The following is a 16896-nucleotide window of genomic DNA, read 5'->3' as shown; positions in this document are numbered from 1 at the left end:
TAGGGAAAGCATCTGAGGTCTTAAAGCAGTATTTTCAGGGAGAGAAAGATGCTGTTTTCCCAGTGGACAAACCCATAGTTCTCCGTTATGATTTTGGAGGTGAATGTAACTGTATTGATAATACAAAATTAGTATTTGTATTAGCCCCATATAACAATGGGCATGAAAAGAAAAGGTTTTGGCTTTACAATCAGTTTATTCAGTGGCTATTTGAGCTGTTTTGATACAAGTTGTAATTTTATTTTCAAAAGCAAGGGAACTTTTGGAGTCAAATCAGGATTCAATGTATTCAATCCAAGTATTACTCCCCACTTGTTTGGCTTTAAAATGAGCAGTGTCTACTCTTGTTGTTTCTGTTTTGGAATTACTAAATTCATGTATAAAGATTAATTAGAAAAATAAATGGGGTAAGGTAATTTACATTGTAGTACTGATTATTTTGACAAAATAGAAAGCTATGAAATAGAAAGCTATGAAATGGGAGTGACTATATGTTGCAGTATACTGTTTTACAAGATGACATTGAATGGAAAAGGAAGCTGTGTATTTTTAGTTATCAGAGCTGAAATGACAGGGAACCTTTCTTAGCTTCAGCTGCTATTACTGAAATGTCTGCTTATGTCCTAAACCCCTTAATGCCAGAAGATATGAAACACTTGACAGCCTTTCCACATAAGGCCAACAGATCTTTCACACTCTTTAGTTGTCTAAATAAAATTTTGTAAAATGACAGAGAAAAGATAGAGAAATGTGCTCTTTTTTTTGTCATTTTAAAAATACATATATACATGCCTGTATATTTAAGGAAATCAAACTTTTTTTTTAAAGATTCCCATGTTTTTGAGTAGATTTATCTACACTTGCTTTGTGTATTTGATAGAAATGTATTGATAGAATAATTGTGATTACTTGTGTACAAGATAACCACCCAGTCAAATATGCATACATAGTAGCTCAGAGCAAGCACTGCATTATGAAGTGACATCTTTAACATTTACAAGATCAAGTGACAAGTTCATTTATACACACTGCCAAATTGTAATTCATTAAAAAGTCTTATGAATATTAAAAATTCATTTATGATATTATGGTATTTCTGTAAACAAATCATTGAAATTTCAGTACTGATAAGCTTTTCAGTCTAAAATAACAAAATAAAATACATATTTGCTTTTCTAATTAGAGCAAAGTTGATCAAGAAAAGGAGTTTGTACTTGATGAACATATGGGGAAGATTAACAGGTATTCAGCCATCTTTCTTCTTTTTTTATTTTTTGGATGGAGAACATGAAGTTAAATCCAGTAACAGTATCAGTGTTCCACAGATGTGGTGATTGAAATTACATTCAAGTTAACAATTTAAACTTTTGTCTTTAGGGAGCTTTATCTGAAGCTCATAAAATATTTCAGTTGTCAAGTATATTAAATACTTGAGCATATTTGCCCAATTCACACACCATTAAATTAAGCAACTGCCCTATGGCACGTTAAAATGAACATTTTCTATAGAAACTGGATGGGGATTTGAGAGAGTAATTGTTCAGTTGGACAAGAAATGTTACACAGCATATTTATACTCATTGGTATAAAGCCATTACTATGATTGCTTGGAACTTCTATGTATCAGAAAGGGAAGGAGAAATGAGTGATAAGAAGCAGCTAAAACTCTTGAAGAATGGTGGCAGTAACTGAGTTTAGGGACAAAAGATGTTGACACCAAACCAGTAGGAGAGAGCTGATAACTAGAGATCTGATGTATTATAAAAATACAGATAAGACTGATGGTAGTAATTAAAGTTTCTGGATAAATATCAGAGTTTGTAAGTGAGGTTTATTGAAATGCTAGAGATTTGTAAAGGAAGAGGAGATGCCTGTCAACTGAGTGAGTTAAAACTCAACAGGGAACACATTGCTAAGAAAAGCCAAATCAGCTGGTTACACTGTTTCTAATTTCTGTGTTACTAGCACTTCATAGAAAGAGGAAGGCTGGAGGAGTTTATTCATTAACAACTATTTTTTTTTTTCTTTTAGTCTTTTTTCAGCAAATAGCATGGAAGAAATTGTTAAAAAATTAAAGCAAGATGGTTCTCCTTTTGCCATTAAGCAACTAGAGGTAATATCTTCTATCTTATTTTTGTTAGAGATTTTAAGTCTGGTTCTGTACTTTCTTGTTATGGGGCAGACTTTAGTCACCTTATTAACAAAAATACTACGTAACACCAGTAGGACATTAGACTGAGATCCTCAGGTGCTCATGTACAGTCCTGTGAGACTGTCAGTAGTTCTACTCAGACAGGAATATTCCTCTGTAAAACCACATAATGTAAATACCATCATATGTTGCATGAAATTGTAATCTAGTTAAAAAACCCAAAAAACCACACAAACTCCCTTTCCCTTTTCCCATCCCCATGATCAGGAGTTGGGTGACAAAGGTTCCTTTTATAGCTTCTCGTTTTATTGCCAAGGGTTGTAATAAAACAGTGGCAGGACGGTGTTGTCCTTTTTCTTCCATTCCAGATATCTCATTTGGATAAACAGCACGCAATTTATCATCACAAAGTATTTTTTGACCTTTTCAATGCATTTCTGAGTGCTGGATATAGACACTATTCAAAAAAATGTACAGTCATACTACACACTTAATACACAATTCAGCCTTAAAAGCAAGAAGCAACTTATATTCATTTATAAGTAATGTGTGTATTTTCTCTTTCTCCTTTGAGGTATCGGTATTCAGGTACCTTGTAAAAGTTGCCTTGGAGCTATTCAAATATTACTTACAATTAGATAGAACACAAGCATTTCTCCAACAAAAGCTTTGATTTGACTTTAGTTACAGCTCACAGAAGAAATCCTGCTCTTGTAATATAATAAAACATCCATAATCTTTGGACTTCATTTGAGCAGAAGGAATATCATTTTAGAATGCAGTTTCATTAACATTAGGCATCCCATCCCAGACACACAGATACATTTTTGGTTTTAGTTTTTAATTAAAAAATTAACATTTTGTCACTGGAACTCTCAAACAGTTTTTGACAAAGGAAGTTTTAAAATTATCTTTCTGCCAACCAGTACACCTAGTACATTGCAAGAAGTTTAGCATATGTATTAAAAAAGCAAAATTGAATGAAAGGGAAAGCTATTCCCCCCGACACACACACTTGTATTCAAGTTTCATTGAATAGTCAAATGAGCTAGTGCCAGAATAGTAATTTTATGTATTTGTAGACCTGAATTCTACCATAGGCTACCATCATGGTTTTCCCCCACACTATATAGAGTGTATGATTCAGTTCTTCACTTTTTCCCTATGTTATCAATAGCAGAGAAGGTACTTACATTAGGGTCTGCTGAGACAGTTTGATGGCATGATAATAGCAGTCACTTTTGGTGGCTCTTATTTCTTTATAGTATTGAGTTACAAGGCAGTCTTTTATTTGCAGATTTTATAAAGTGTAATATAATTCTGCAGGGTTATTGTATTGATTCGTTTCAGTGGAGGTTGAAAACAATCAAGAATTATTTGCCTATAGCTTTTCCTAGGTTAATTTCATACAATTTTGTGGCACTTTAAAACATAATAAAACCTAGTGGAACTTCTTGAAATAGCATATAGACTTTAAAGGGTGCTTTGTTCAAAATACAATTTCTACTACAAAAGACGCAAGGAGTCTGGAAGCACTTTTGTTACTGAAATACGTTAACTAGATAGTTTGTTCTGCCACATTTGCTCTAGTTACCCAAACCTGCTTGACTTGCTTCCTCCATTTGCAGCCTCATAACTCAGATCTCCTCTATTAAAAAAAAAAAAAAGTTCTTGTTCCTTGTTTATGGGGGTACATTTGTTTCATATTTTTAATTTAGAACTTAAAACTATGTCATCTACTTCAAAATTATGATTTTGTGTAACTGATTTTTTTAATTCCGTAACAAAAAAAAAAGGCTCTTGTTGCTTCTTCAGTTTTCTGATTTCATGTCTTTAATAGGACTTTATAGCCGCTTTTTTCTTTCATATGATTTGTAAATGAGTGACTGTCCTTGGAGTTGACAGAAGTTCCTGAACAATTGTCTGTTGTCTCTTCTGTTCAAGAGATGAGGCTGTGTTAATATGAGATGCTTGTGTCCATACAGAAATTTGTGAAAAAAAAACAAAAACAAACCCCATGTTTTCTAGCAGGTGTAAGGCTTATTAGTGTGAACAAGTACGTAAGTTTCAGACAAGTTTCTAACAGCACATAGTCTGTGCTAAGCAGTAGGATTAAGGAAGCTTGCAGGATCAGATAATTTCTGCTGTGAAAGATCCATAAAACCAAAGAAGGAAAATGCATTTGTGGGGGAAAATATTTTAAAAGGGATTCAGGTATAAATCTGGCTTTCTCCAGGAAATGCTTGCCAGTTAAACTGGAGGTTTTGTTTTACTAGGGAAGCAGAACTGTAATTAGACTTAATTGTAGCTGGAGGAAGAATGGCAGCTTGGACCCTGGCAGTTGAGCATTTTACAACACCTACAGACAGAGCACTGGCCTGCTGTCACGTTGCTTGGAGGAGCAGAGTTCAAAGAACTGGTTAGAGCAGGGAACACATAGCAAAACCATGACAGTCTGAGATTATCAGACATTATCCTTGATAGCAGTTCGCTGACTTGTGTGAAGCAAGTTATTTTCCTTATCAGTAGTATCACAGTACCAAAAGTGCATCCATAGACGATAGTTTCCTGTCACTTTGTGAAACCAAGGTTTCACTTTAGCATCCAGGTACAGTAACAACAGCCCATTCAAGTGATAGAGATCGTAAAGGGTTCAGTAACAGCAGTGTGTATGCTTATTTTCCTTGTTTCCCTGTATATTTATTATGATATGTATTAGTAAGCTTATGGAATAAGCCCTAACTGGAAGTCTAATACAAATACCCTAATTTGGAGGTACACCTTGGTACATCCACACCTTGGATGTACAGATACCTTTTAGTGTTAGTAAAGTGGAACTACTAGTTCTCTGATAATCTAAGTATACTCTGAGCCGTGCTATCCCAGATATCCTGTTCTGTTCAATCTACAGTACTTCTGCTTTTTACTTTCAAAACATGCCTGCTTAGCAGGCTTTCACGTATCTGATACTAAAGTGGTTTACATGAATAAGAAGAATGTAAAGTTGTTAGGAATTCTACTTGAGAATGGCTTCATGATTTAAATGACATTTTGAACCCAGTTACAAATAGTTAGAAAGATAGAGTACTAACACACTTTTTGAACTCATACTAAAAAATTTTTTAAAATCTTTTACTTTCTAGCATTACTTTGTTTTCAGGATTTACACAAGCTAAAAAACTTTAATCTGAGTGACAGAAGTACCACTTCCAATTGGATGAAGTAAGCCTGTGGGGTCAAAACCTGAAAAGCATCAGAAGTTTGACTGGATTTTCACATGATGCTTTCTTACAGCTTATTTTGGCAGGACAGCACAACTTCTGAGCACTGATACTTCATAATTTAATAGCCTTCATTGTTACTAAATTAATTCCAGTGTAGTGTGCAGGACACTGCAGAGACTGAGAATTACAAGACACCTTGTCCAGATCTGCTGGTCAGGCTGGGATGCAGACACTAGCTCCTGAAACTATAAATGGATATGCAACAAGTTGGCAAGATCAATTACAGAAATGAAGCTGGATGGTATCTTGGTAGGGTTGAATTCAAGTGAAGAAGTGTTCTGAAACTGTTAACAGTCCAGTGAGTGGTATATCTGTCCTTAAAGAGCTGTCCTGTGATGCTTTGGCTAGATACTTATTTTGTCAGAGCTCATCTAGAACCATTGTTTGGTGTGGATGAACAAATGCTTTGGTATCTCAGAAAGTAAGTGATGGGTGTCTTCATCTATTGGAAGGGAAGTGATAAACAAAAAAACCCCTCCCAGAGGTCCAGTGTGTTTTTAAGTTAAAGAAAGCCTCCCTGAAGGACCCTCAGCAGCTCAAGTCAGAAGCTTTAATGGGCCTTGGAGACAAAAGATGCAGCCACTATTCCATCTGTTACTCTTCTAAGGGACTCCACTGAGTCACTGCCGCTTAATTCAGTCACCTTCTGATAGTATCTTATTGGAATTCGGGTCTGTTGCAAATTTAGCTTATAGCTTTCAGGATCATTATAGTAAAATCAAGATGGTCTCAGAGATACTGGAATAGTTGTCAAATACTTTTATGAAGACTTCTTTGCATTTTAGTACTCCCCACTTCAGCCTATCCTATCTCCTTTTCAGGCTTGTTCCCTAGCACCAAGCCCCTCCTCCTCTTTGTACAGAGAATTTATTTATAGATACACTGGTGACTCATTTTTCTGCAATTACACCTACCCATTTTCTTTCCTTGTTCCTCTTCCTTCAGCTGAATTTATGGCAGTGCTTTCTCCACCTTGAACCTCATTGATATGCCAAGATAAGGCAGTTACTGGATGCACTAGATTAGTTAAATGCTGTTCTTGAATCTTCCCTGTTTCAATGTGTTCTTTGACCAGAAAGAACTTGCCATTACCATTTCACATGTGGAACTATCTGGTTGCATTGTGCATACCTTTTCACAGAATCAATTAGGTTGGAAGAGACCTCTGGGATCATAGAGTCCAACCTTTGTCCTTTTAACCTGGTTTGAGCAAAGACTTTCTAATCTAGATGACAGAACGTGAAACTCAAAGGTCTAGTTCAAAGGCAAAGCCAGCAAGAGCATATTACAGTAAATAAGGAGTCCAGTTAAGAGTTGCTATCCATGTGAGACCTACATAGTGATGTAATTAGAGGTATAGCTGGTTGCTTTATCTGCTGAAAGGCAGCTGCTTGTTAGAGAGCTTTACCAGAACTCAGGAAATGTTGACAGTTTGAACCAGCATTCGTTTTATCTAAACCAGTTTCTCTCTCAAGCAAAGTGGTCAACATGCAAGTAACAGAATGACAGAACCAGTGTTTTTAAGACAAAAATCGCACATCCTCCTGCTTGTATAGCAATTGCATGTTTTCCAGCTCAACTAGGCAAAATGGGTCACTGCTGTATCAGCTGATGTCTGGAGAGGGATGAAGAGTAATTGGGAGCCAGAAAAAATGCTAATGTTGATGACTGGAAACCTGCCATTTCAGTCTGTGGGTAACGTCTGCAATGAAAATAATGTAAAGAGGCAAATCTTACCATCTGCCGCTTTTCAGTAGTGGTAAAAATGTCCTAATTAACAGGATAGGTCTATTGTACTGTGAATAATACAGATCTTCTAGTTGGGTTTACAGGGAAAGAAGAGTCTTGTTTAGAGTAAGAAAACAAAGATCAGCAACAATAAGATTTAGCTCCTTTCCCCCACAACTCTGAAAGCTTTAAAGCTCAGTCCCATTTTCTTAACCCACCTCCCCCTACTGTTTACTGACATGCTGTTAATGGAAGGATAGTCACGAGAGCCAGATTTACAGTATTTGTTTGTGTGCCTTCAACAGATCCTGTCTGTTGCATAATATTTATAGCCTGTAGTTCTCTCAAAAGTAGGAAGGCGAGACCTCTAGGCTTCTTATCAGCAGAGCAATGTAGGGCTAAGTTACTGCAGTATCTGTTGATCCCAAACAAGAAGAGCATTTCAGACTATAGATACAATATTCAAAAATGGAGTATAATTGCTTGTAACACTCACCTTCGCTTCTCAAAAGAATCTGTTGGGAAATGGCTTTCAAGCTCCATTAGATTCTATGACTGGTAGTAATTTGATCATAAATGATGTGACCTTAGGAGTTCTAGGCTTTCCACAAGTGATGGCACACATCCCAGAGATCTTGCTGATAAAAGTTTATGCAAGTAAGTTCATTTAGAATGACAGCATGGTGGGAGGGAGCAAGAGGAATAGGTCTCACATAAGTGAGCTCAGGGAGAAGAGTACCATCCTTTACTTCAAAGTTTAAAATGCAAAAAAGACTTGCAAATGTGTCTAAATTGAAGAGAATAAAAATTGTTAATGTCTTCCCCAGACTATTAATAAGATGTCACCTACATCCTTAAAGATCACTCTGAGACAGCTCAGAGAAGGAGCTGCCATGAGCTTACAAGACGTACTCACGATGGAATACAGACTGAGCCAAGCGTGCATGGTAAGCAAGCAACTGAGCCCTTTGTCTCTTTCCAGCCATGGAGGGGTAGCAAGTTCATCAGAGACTAAGTGTTACATAGATTACATCAAGGGCTCACAATTTATAGGTTTTAATTTTCAGATTCTTCTTTGTGCATTTGTTAGGCTGTCACATTTTCCAGTTCCATGTCTTTATATGCAACTTGAAGGAGACTACATTAACAATGGTCAGATGGGAATGGTAGAGGGCTTTTGTTTAAAAAAAACTATGATAATGTTACAATATAGAAAGTTTTATATTCGGACCATAATTTTAGAACTCTGGTGTTCTTAAACAGATTTCCTATTTAAATTACTTAGTCCTCAGTTCTAATCAGCAGGATGGGAATAACTGTATATCACTGCCTTTCAGGAGTGCTGTGAGAAATTTATTAAAGAAAACAAGATATTTTAGTACTATTTGTAGTAAGGGCCAAGTACTTGGACAACATATGAGGAAGCAATCCTTTCAGTAGAACCGAGTTGCTACTTGAATTATTTGAATGAATTCCTCATAAAGCTTCCCATGTCATCCTTGTTATTAGTTTTGTCACATTTGAAAATAAGATTTTTACGCATCTGATTAAATGATTTGTGATAGTTAAAGTAAATGCTTTAAAAAAAAAAGTGAAAGTGTATCCAATTCTGATATGTTGTAGTGCTTGACAGTATCCTTGCCATATCTTTCCTGAAACTAGTATTGTTGCTCTATTGCTAGTGAAGCATCCTTAGAGATTTAAATGTCACATTTACCTTTATAAAAAAATAACTGGATATTTCCAGGATTTAATTTAACTGCAAAGTGTGCCAAGTATGCAGAATACATCACAGTTCCTGAAAACTGGCCCTTCTCTGAAGAATTTCTGATCCTATACACCTTAGCCCCCATCATGCAAAACTCTTTAGAAGAATCTTATTAGATGTAACGCAGAGAGAGGGCTTGCACTGTGTAGAAGTTGGCTGATCAACTACAGTTCAACAGACTGATTTTAAGAGTTGTGGCTGCATTTAAACAAGAGGATATAGAGCTCTTTAAGTGAAGGGAAAGTAGGACTAGATGAGAACAGTACAAGTGGGATTTAACTGAACCTTGAGAACTCGCATTTCAAGCGGAACTGAGAAAGGGAAAGATCGGATAAATAGAATCTGTCACGTTACAGCTTTTTTTTTTTTTTTAAATCTTTCAGAGGGGCCATGACTTCTATGAAGGGGTTCGAGCAAGTAAGTATGCACACCATAAACATTTCTCAAATTTAATAATATGCAAACTCACTGTTGTGTTGCTTCTCTGGAGGTTAAGAAAAGTGTACACAGCAACAGCCCAGAGAACACTTCCCAGCCTGCCACAGTTTTTGCTTACTGGAGTCCTGGATGGCCAAAATTCATTATTTGTTCCAAAGTGTAACAGCCATGTTGTTTCCTTTGTGTAATCTCAGTTTCCTAACATTATTTATCCACCTGGTAAAGCAGCACCATGAAAAGGTTTCACCAGTTCATTGGGAAAGTTCAAAATATATTTAATGCTGAAAGTAGTGAGTAGCTATGTGTATCATTTACATGTCCAGATTTAGTGTTGCCACATAGCTGGTTCAGCCAGCTATAAGATGGTTTAAGACTCGAAGTCAAGAACAACTATTTGCATAGAAAATTGTTAGAACAGAGACTACCTTCATCCACGTCCAAAATATCTCTGTATAGAGGTACGTTACTATTAAAAAACTATGTATGTGAGCTTAATGTTAAATAATTCAGCATTTTAAGGAATTGGTCAAGGTAGGTAGTGGTAAAAGTAGAGCAGTGGCTCAGCAAGTTCATCTAGGGGACAGACTTAGATTCTGTCCTTGATTCTACTGCTGATTCACTATGCAGTTTGTCAGACCCAATGTCACATCTGTTAGAAAATGTAGCAATTATTTATGTACTATCCAGCACAAGATGAAACAAAGCACAGGCATTTCCTTCTCCAAGGAGCTTACAGTACGAGACATTTGGATGAACAGTACTTTGGGGTTGAGGGAACCTGTCTTTTAATTCACACAGTTATATACTCGAGTATGTATTATCACCTCCTCATTTTTTATATCTGTCTTTTTATAAAGTAGTTTAAAATCCACTTGAGTAATGAATATTAATTTGAGTGTTCACTGTTAGTAACACTGTATTAAAGATAGCCTGGGGTGAGAGATGCAAAGTTTGTTTGTACAGCATGAAAAAAGTTTTTGATTTTAATTAATCAATCTTTAGCACTTATTAGCAGAGACTCCTTTGAAGAATTTACCACACATGTTGAGAAGTACGTGGTTTTCATTGTGTTGGTAATGGGGACAAGGATATCTTAAAAAGACTATTCCTAGGACATACTCTAAATCACCATATGAGCTGCTGAAGTGTAGTTATTCAGGAAGTGACAAACTCAAAGTCTGAGAGTCAGATGAACACCAAATCAAATTCTCACTTGTAGCGCACAAGGTCATTAAACCATCTGAGGATGCAGTAGAGGACAAAAGCAAATCAGTTGTCAGTATGGCCAGTAAGTTACGCAAACTGCTTGTAAAGAAAAAAAGCTGCAAGAACAGCAGTTGGGAAGCTTCTCTTTTACATAGGATGATACAGCAAAGGCTTAACTATATCAGGGGAAGAAAAAAGCCACAACAAACCACAAACACACACCAGAGATCCAGCCGCACTAAGGAGATTGCTAAGAATAATTGGTTTTGAAGTGCTTTTGCTCCCTGCTTACTGCATATATCTTGTTCTCAGATTTGTCATCTTAAAATTGTTTCACCTGTTTAAGAGTGGTACAGAATCTGATTTAAGATCATTTTTGTAGTTGGGGCTAATATCATAAAAAAATTATTATCCAACAGTGCGCTGAGCATACTTTTTAATAGAAAGTAAGATTATTAAGTACTTCACAGGACCAACTACAGTGAATAAAAATGAAAGTGATAAAAATGTTAACTTAAGTATTAGCTTTTTTTTTTTAATTGAAGTATTACATTCCAAGCATTTAAGAGCCAGCTGCTCACCCTGTCTACCACAAGAAGATCTACCACAGAGTAAAGTTAAGATATAATAATCAGATTTCAGTTTTTGAAGATCGTTTTTCAGCAGCAACGACCACAGGTCAGGTTTTAATAACAGCTTTTATCTGCTTCAAACCATGATTTTAATAGGCATGCTAGGAAAGTAGTTTGTTTAAAAGCTTTTTAAACCTGCTTTGACCTGAGGTCAAAGTTTCGTTTTTCTTTTAGCCAGTTTTAATTCAATGAGACTGAAAAATTAGTGGCAAACAGCCTTCCCCATTTATAATTCTTTATTATACTAAATTTATGATTTATGATGCTAAAGAAAAGCCAAAACCCTTAAAGCATAAAATACTCAGATCATATTTCATCATACATCATCAACATTTTCCCATATAATGGTAAATGTAGTCTTTGAAAACTTTAGGTATCCATTTTTCACCTTGATTTATAGAACAATACATAAAATAAAAAATGTATAGCTCCAGGTAATTTCCAAGAATTTTGGTTTTTAATTCTTACTGCATAAGAAAAGTGGTTACTTTTGGAGTCAGTGCTCAAACATACCCAGGTAGACTACAATCTCAGCAGCCTGAGGGGACAAAAATCTGTTAAATTAGCTTCCTGCCTATGTTTTTTGCACACTTCAAATGGAATTGTAAAGGCCTTCTGCATATGGCTGATCCTGCAAAGATCTGGTTTCTGTATGGCTTCTGCACCCTTTCCTGCAGCAGTAGCAGCTGGCAGATGTGAGCCTTACCCTGGACACACAAACCTCCCTGCAGTCAGTGAGTAGGCAGAGAGATTCCATTGCAACTAACAGAATTTCAGGTGCTTAGAAATATCAGTGTTTTGACTGTGCGGAATGAAACTAAGCAATAGAAAGTCACTGCTACTGAACAGAAGGATTTTGGATTTTTTTTGTCTTTTTCTAAAGCAAAACACAAGAACAAGCCCTTAACACGATGTCTATGTTCAGTTACTTTTATCTTAATGAACTTCCCTTAGCCTACCTTAGAAGTCTTCAGAATTTTTGTTCCATTCTTACAGTGATCAGTATCTCAAGCTGGAGAAACACAAAATATACAGAAGTTAATGCAGAAAGGGAATATTTTCATGATACTATTAGAAAACAAATATTTTAACTCATGTAAGATTAAATATTTAATTGGAGAGATCATTATGAGCATTCAGTTTATCCACCAGAATAAAATTGGCCACAGATCCAAACAGAAAGATTCACTTGATTACACAGTAGTGGTGCCATAGAGTGGAGAATTATCACCAATTACTACTGTATTTCAGAGTTGAAGCTGTAGTAGTATACACATGGACTTTTTCCTTTTCCCTCCTCTCTTAATTTAAAGCATCTCTGGTCAGTATTGGCTTTGTGGATAACAGTTAAGATTATTTTGGCCGGATCGTCAACTTCAAGTAAAGTTGAAGAAAATCATTAGATAAGTACTACTCTGATGGAATCAATATAGTTGGTTTGGGACAATTACGTATTTTGACCTAAACCAATCAATGGCTTCACATTACAACGTTTTAAATTAACTTGTAGAATCATAACTTTTCAGAAAGTTACCCAGTTGAATGACCTAGTAAAATCACTTTTTTACAGCACGTTTCTTTTAAAGAATTGTCTGCATAGGTTCTACTGTCTGTGGAATTGCAACTTCTATCTATATAACAGGTTTCTTTTAAAAATTAGTGTTTATTTGTATCCAAGGAGTCCTTAGTCCTTTATTTACAGGTAAATGGATGCAGGGCTCTAATTCTCCTTTACTTTTTGGACATCCAAGCTAAAGAGTTACAACACCTGGATGTCTTCAGCTACAGAAATATTAATCAGTGTAGCGGTCATTTGAATGGCATTTATTTTCTAGGCACTTTGCAAGTGTTGGTTATAGAGAAAAGAATTAAAAAGAAGTTTTCAAGTCACATTTTTTACCACAAACTGCCATAATGCCTGTCTTTTGATAAGACACAATCTTTAGGTAGGCATTCTTTCCACTGAACTTAAAATCTAACTCCTTTGCACATTTGTCATCCTGGATGGTTCTAGTTTAGTCACCAAGAATGAAGTCCGCTTAGAAAGATAGATAGTACAACTTACCAAAAAAATAGCTGTTATTCTTCAAAATAGCTAGTCTCCATGAGTGTCTTCTGTCCACACAAGCGTAGAACCATCCTACTCTGAACTCTTTGTCAGAAAACAAACAAACAAATTCTGTTCTCAGCAGAGGAACTTGAAAGGTGCTTTCTGCCTATCCTTGCTTAAATGCTGCAGGCTGTGTTGGTCAGGGGGTCTCCCAGGACGCAGCTGCATCTCCAAATCAGTTGCTGATACCACACATCTGAAGGGAATGTGTGTTGAGGAGGGATGTTGGGTAGTCAGTGAATCCTAGAGGGCCACAGCTACTATAGCTGTTCTTTTTTAAATTATAAAAATTTCACATTTTGCATAACACCTTTCTGGGCTTTCTTGGAGCCAGAAAGGTGCTTGGAAGGATGCTCTGGAATTCTATTCCTACTGGTCATTTTTACAAACAAATAAACTCTCTCCTGTCTTCCTATTGTTTGCTAGTGCAGCTGTTCTTGCTGACATGCCTTCGACATTCCTGTGATACAAGGAATGCTTTCTGAGAACTGATATTTTCCTGTTACACTTTTACATGCAATTCATTCACTGATGATTGTATCTTCAGTGGTGTATTTCCCAGGATACAGCGTAAGGTATACATACTAGGATTATACAGATCTTCACAGTTAAATCTACATAGGTCTGCAGGATCTGTCAGTATTTACAAATAAGTATTCTTGATTTTCCCACAAAGATACTCTGCTTTACTCTTTCCTCATTAGCTATTTCATTATTAGTTTATATGATGTGTTTAAATTAGCTTTAAGCTTTTAACACCTACTTTGAGTCGTCTCCTGTACTCTACAAAGAGATGTGAAAGCCCTTATCCAAAAGGAGCATCATGCATACTGTCCCCAATTTCATATGAAAAAGTAGAAGTCAGGCAAGAGGTCAGGTCTAACAGAAAGCACTAATTCCAGGTCTGTTCCTTCAAAGCCTGGGCTGCTTCTGAAACGATCCGCTGTCCCTTGTATCATCAGGCAACTCCCAGAAACGTCTCTGAATAGGTCACAACTAAAAATTTTTATTACAGTAGAAATATATATGTGTTACAAAAACTCTGTCTTCTCCAGAGCATATTGATTTTTCTCCCCCATGTATTCACTGTAGTTGTCTGTCTTGATACAATCTGAAATCATCTTAATTAGACAAAGTTTACAAGTAACTTTTGTGTTTTTATACTCCACCTGACAGTGCTGATTGACAAAGATCAATCCCCCAGATGGAAGCCAGCTGCTCTAGAAGAAGTCAGTGATGAATTTGTGGATGATTGTTTTAAGCCATTGGGAACCAACGATCTCAAGTTGTAAAGATAAGCCTATTGACATCTTATACATCAGCTTAATTCTATGATATAAAAATTAATAGTAGTGTGGTAAAGTTTTACAAGACTTTTTTAGCTAGCCTGAGATTCCTAAGTCTAATTTTTTGCATTCAGGAACATCTCTTTTGTTATGCTGCCACAATGGCAAAATAATCATATCTCTGGTTAATAAGGGGAAAAATTACTTCAAGGCAAATTGTTATTTTTACTGCTTTACACAATGATTAACATTTAATTTTTTGCATCGACTCTTAGTTTAGGAGGAAGCTTTGAGGGACAGCGTGTAGTTAAGGCATGACCTAATAAGCAAGCAGTCAGGAGACCTTTGTGTTCTTGGCTCTGTCACTGATCTGTTAGACTGGGACTGTGCATCAGATTCTTCTCTATACAATGAAAATAAAATATACTTAAAGCTTGAAAACAGTCAGAGCTACAAAGCAAAATGCAAAGACATGCTAAATCCGTGGTGTTAAGCAGTCTTTTAAATAAATGGTCGGACTGACACATTATTAGTCTGAGTGCAAGAAATTGTTCTATTGATTTAACATTTGGTCAGTATTCGCTGATCATGTGATGCAGACATCGTTTCAAATATCATAATATTGCTAGAGCCTAGAGCACACTTCTGTTTGCTTGTAAAACCAGGTTTTTTTAAATGCCATTAAGTTTGACTGAACTGCATAATTAGTTTTTCATGATTTCAAAAATTGCTAGTTTTTCCTGGTCTTACAGTGGTGAAGAAATAACTGTCTCAGACTTTCTTCTGAACACTAAGCAGCACCTTTCCTGTTGATGTTAGTGATTGTCTAACGATTTCAGTGGTAGAGGTCAGCCAGGCCCTACTACTAGAAGTGGCTGGAGTTTATCTGTACCAACTAGTCTGGGTTCCTGTTTGCTTGTGCCCATGAACATCCTCTCTGCTGGGTGGAAAATTTGTGAAAAGTAGGGGGAACACAGCAGTATGTATTGAAGATAACGAATAGGGGAAAACATGAAGTATCTGCTGCTACACGGATTGTATAGTTTTTTAACACAACGTGTCCTAAGAAATGTATTTGTTGGGATCAAAATTTAAATATACATCAAAAAAACCCTTGTTGTGTGTGCATTAAAGGTTGCTGGGTTCTGATACTAATAATACTTGAAGTTATATGACATAACCAGAGCTCCTTGATAAAAGTATAATCTTTTTTTTGGAGGGGGTAAAATTAATCTTTCTATTGTGTATGCAACACATAGCTACTCATCTTTCTTCAACATACGGACTGCATGCTTTTTTATGGTTAATCAAATTGTATCAGTAGCTCTTCCTACTTGTTTCTACAGTTACAGGCAGGTCACAAATACAAATTTTGGCTTCTCTGAAAATGAACGAATGAGACTAAAGGAAGAAAACTTTTGTTCAGATAACACATAGTCAGTAATCAGCACTGGGGAATGAAAAAGTCAGAGCTACAGCAGAACCATTATGGAGTTTTCAATACTGGGCAGTTTTTATTACTGCCAGTAACAGTCTATGCTGGCTTAAGGCTCCTTCTTCCTAGAAGCTGTTGCCTGGAAACAAAGTCCAGGAAATTCAGACATCAAGGTGAACTGCTAGAGTGACTTTCAAAGAATTGGTGGCGAGCAAAATGGAGAGCAAGATCAAGCAAAAATGGCACCTTGCTTTGTGACTAGAATCTTTAAGATAAAATTTTTAATTTCAGCTGCGAGTTAGTGTTACCACGTACATATTTGTTATGTGACAGTCCTTGAGTTTATTTTCAAAAGTAGTTGAGAGATTTCATTAATACCTTTAGGGCAATTCTGAAAATATGACTTCAATTTCTACCTCATACTGGTTCTGTACGAAATGTAAACCTCCCCCATTATTTTTAAATTTTTTAATATGTTTTAGATTCTTAAACAATGGTCATTTTTAATTTATTTTTTTAAAAATTGGTTCATTCCATTATTTTTGTACAAAAGGAGCAATCTTCACCGACTGTATTTAATAAAAAACACAGTAATCCCCAGGGACTAGGGATCATGCCTTCTCTGATTAAAAACGACTTACAATGTTTTAGCAAGAGTATACTTCTGAATCGATAACCTTTGACTTGCATGTTCAGTTGCTTCCAAAATTTAAGTGAATGGGAATTATCCCAAATTCATGGTAACAAGATCCTGTCCAATCTACACATTTTTATCAAATAAAAGCCATACAAGCAGATGGTAAGTTTAATTTTATTTGGTCCACAAGAAAATATTTTCCACAAAAAATATTGCAAAA

At 36.0% G+C, this 16896-nt stretch overlaps 1 protein-coding gene across 1 annotated transcript in view; it reads left to right on the top strand.

The window, feature by feature from the left end:
- HIBCH (3-hydroxyisobutyryl-CoA hydrolase) overlaps positions 1-14610 on the top strand; it is a gene marked incomplete at its 5' end in the record, with an annotated part of 44735 nt that extends 30125 nt beyond the window's left edge. Inside the window, 5 exons of the mRNA XM_009696720.1 lie at positions 1184-1242; positions 2032-2113; positions 7992-8111; positions 9316-9349; positions 14495-14610. Coding sequence (XP_009695022.1) covers positions 1184-1242; positions 2032-2113; positions 7992-8111; positions 9316-9349; positions 14495-14610 — 411 coding nt within the window. The remainder of the gene's footprint in view (positions 1-1183; positions 1243-2031; positions 2114-7991; positions 8112-9315; positions 9350-14494) is intronic.
- Between the last annotated feature and the right edge of the window lie 2286 nt (positions 14611-16896).

This window comes from Cariama cristata, unplaced genomic scaffold, assembly GCF_000690535.1.
Source record: "Cariama cristata isolate BGI_N322 unplaced genomic scaffold, ASM69053v1 scaffold43393, whole genome shotgun sequence".
Taxonomy (NCBI): domain Eukaryota; kingdom Metazoa; phylum Chordata; class Aves; order Cariamiformes; family Cariamidae; genus Cariama; species Cariama cristata.
Note: the sequence above shows the minus strand (reverse complement) of the source record. Positions and strands in the feature narration are given on the sequence as shown.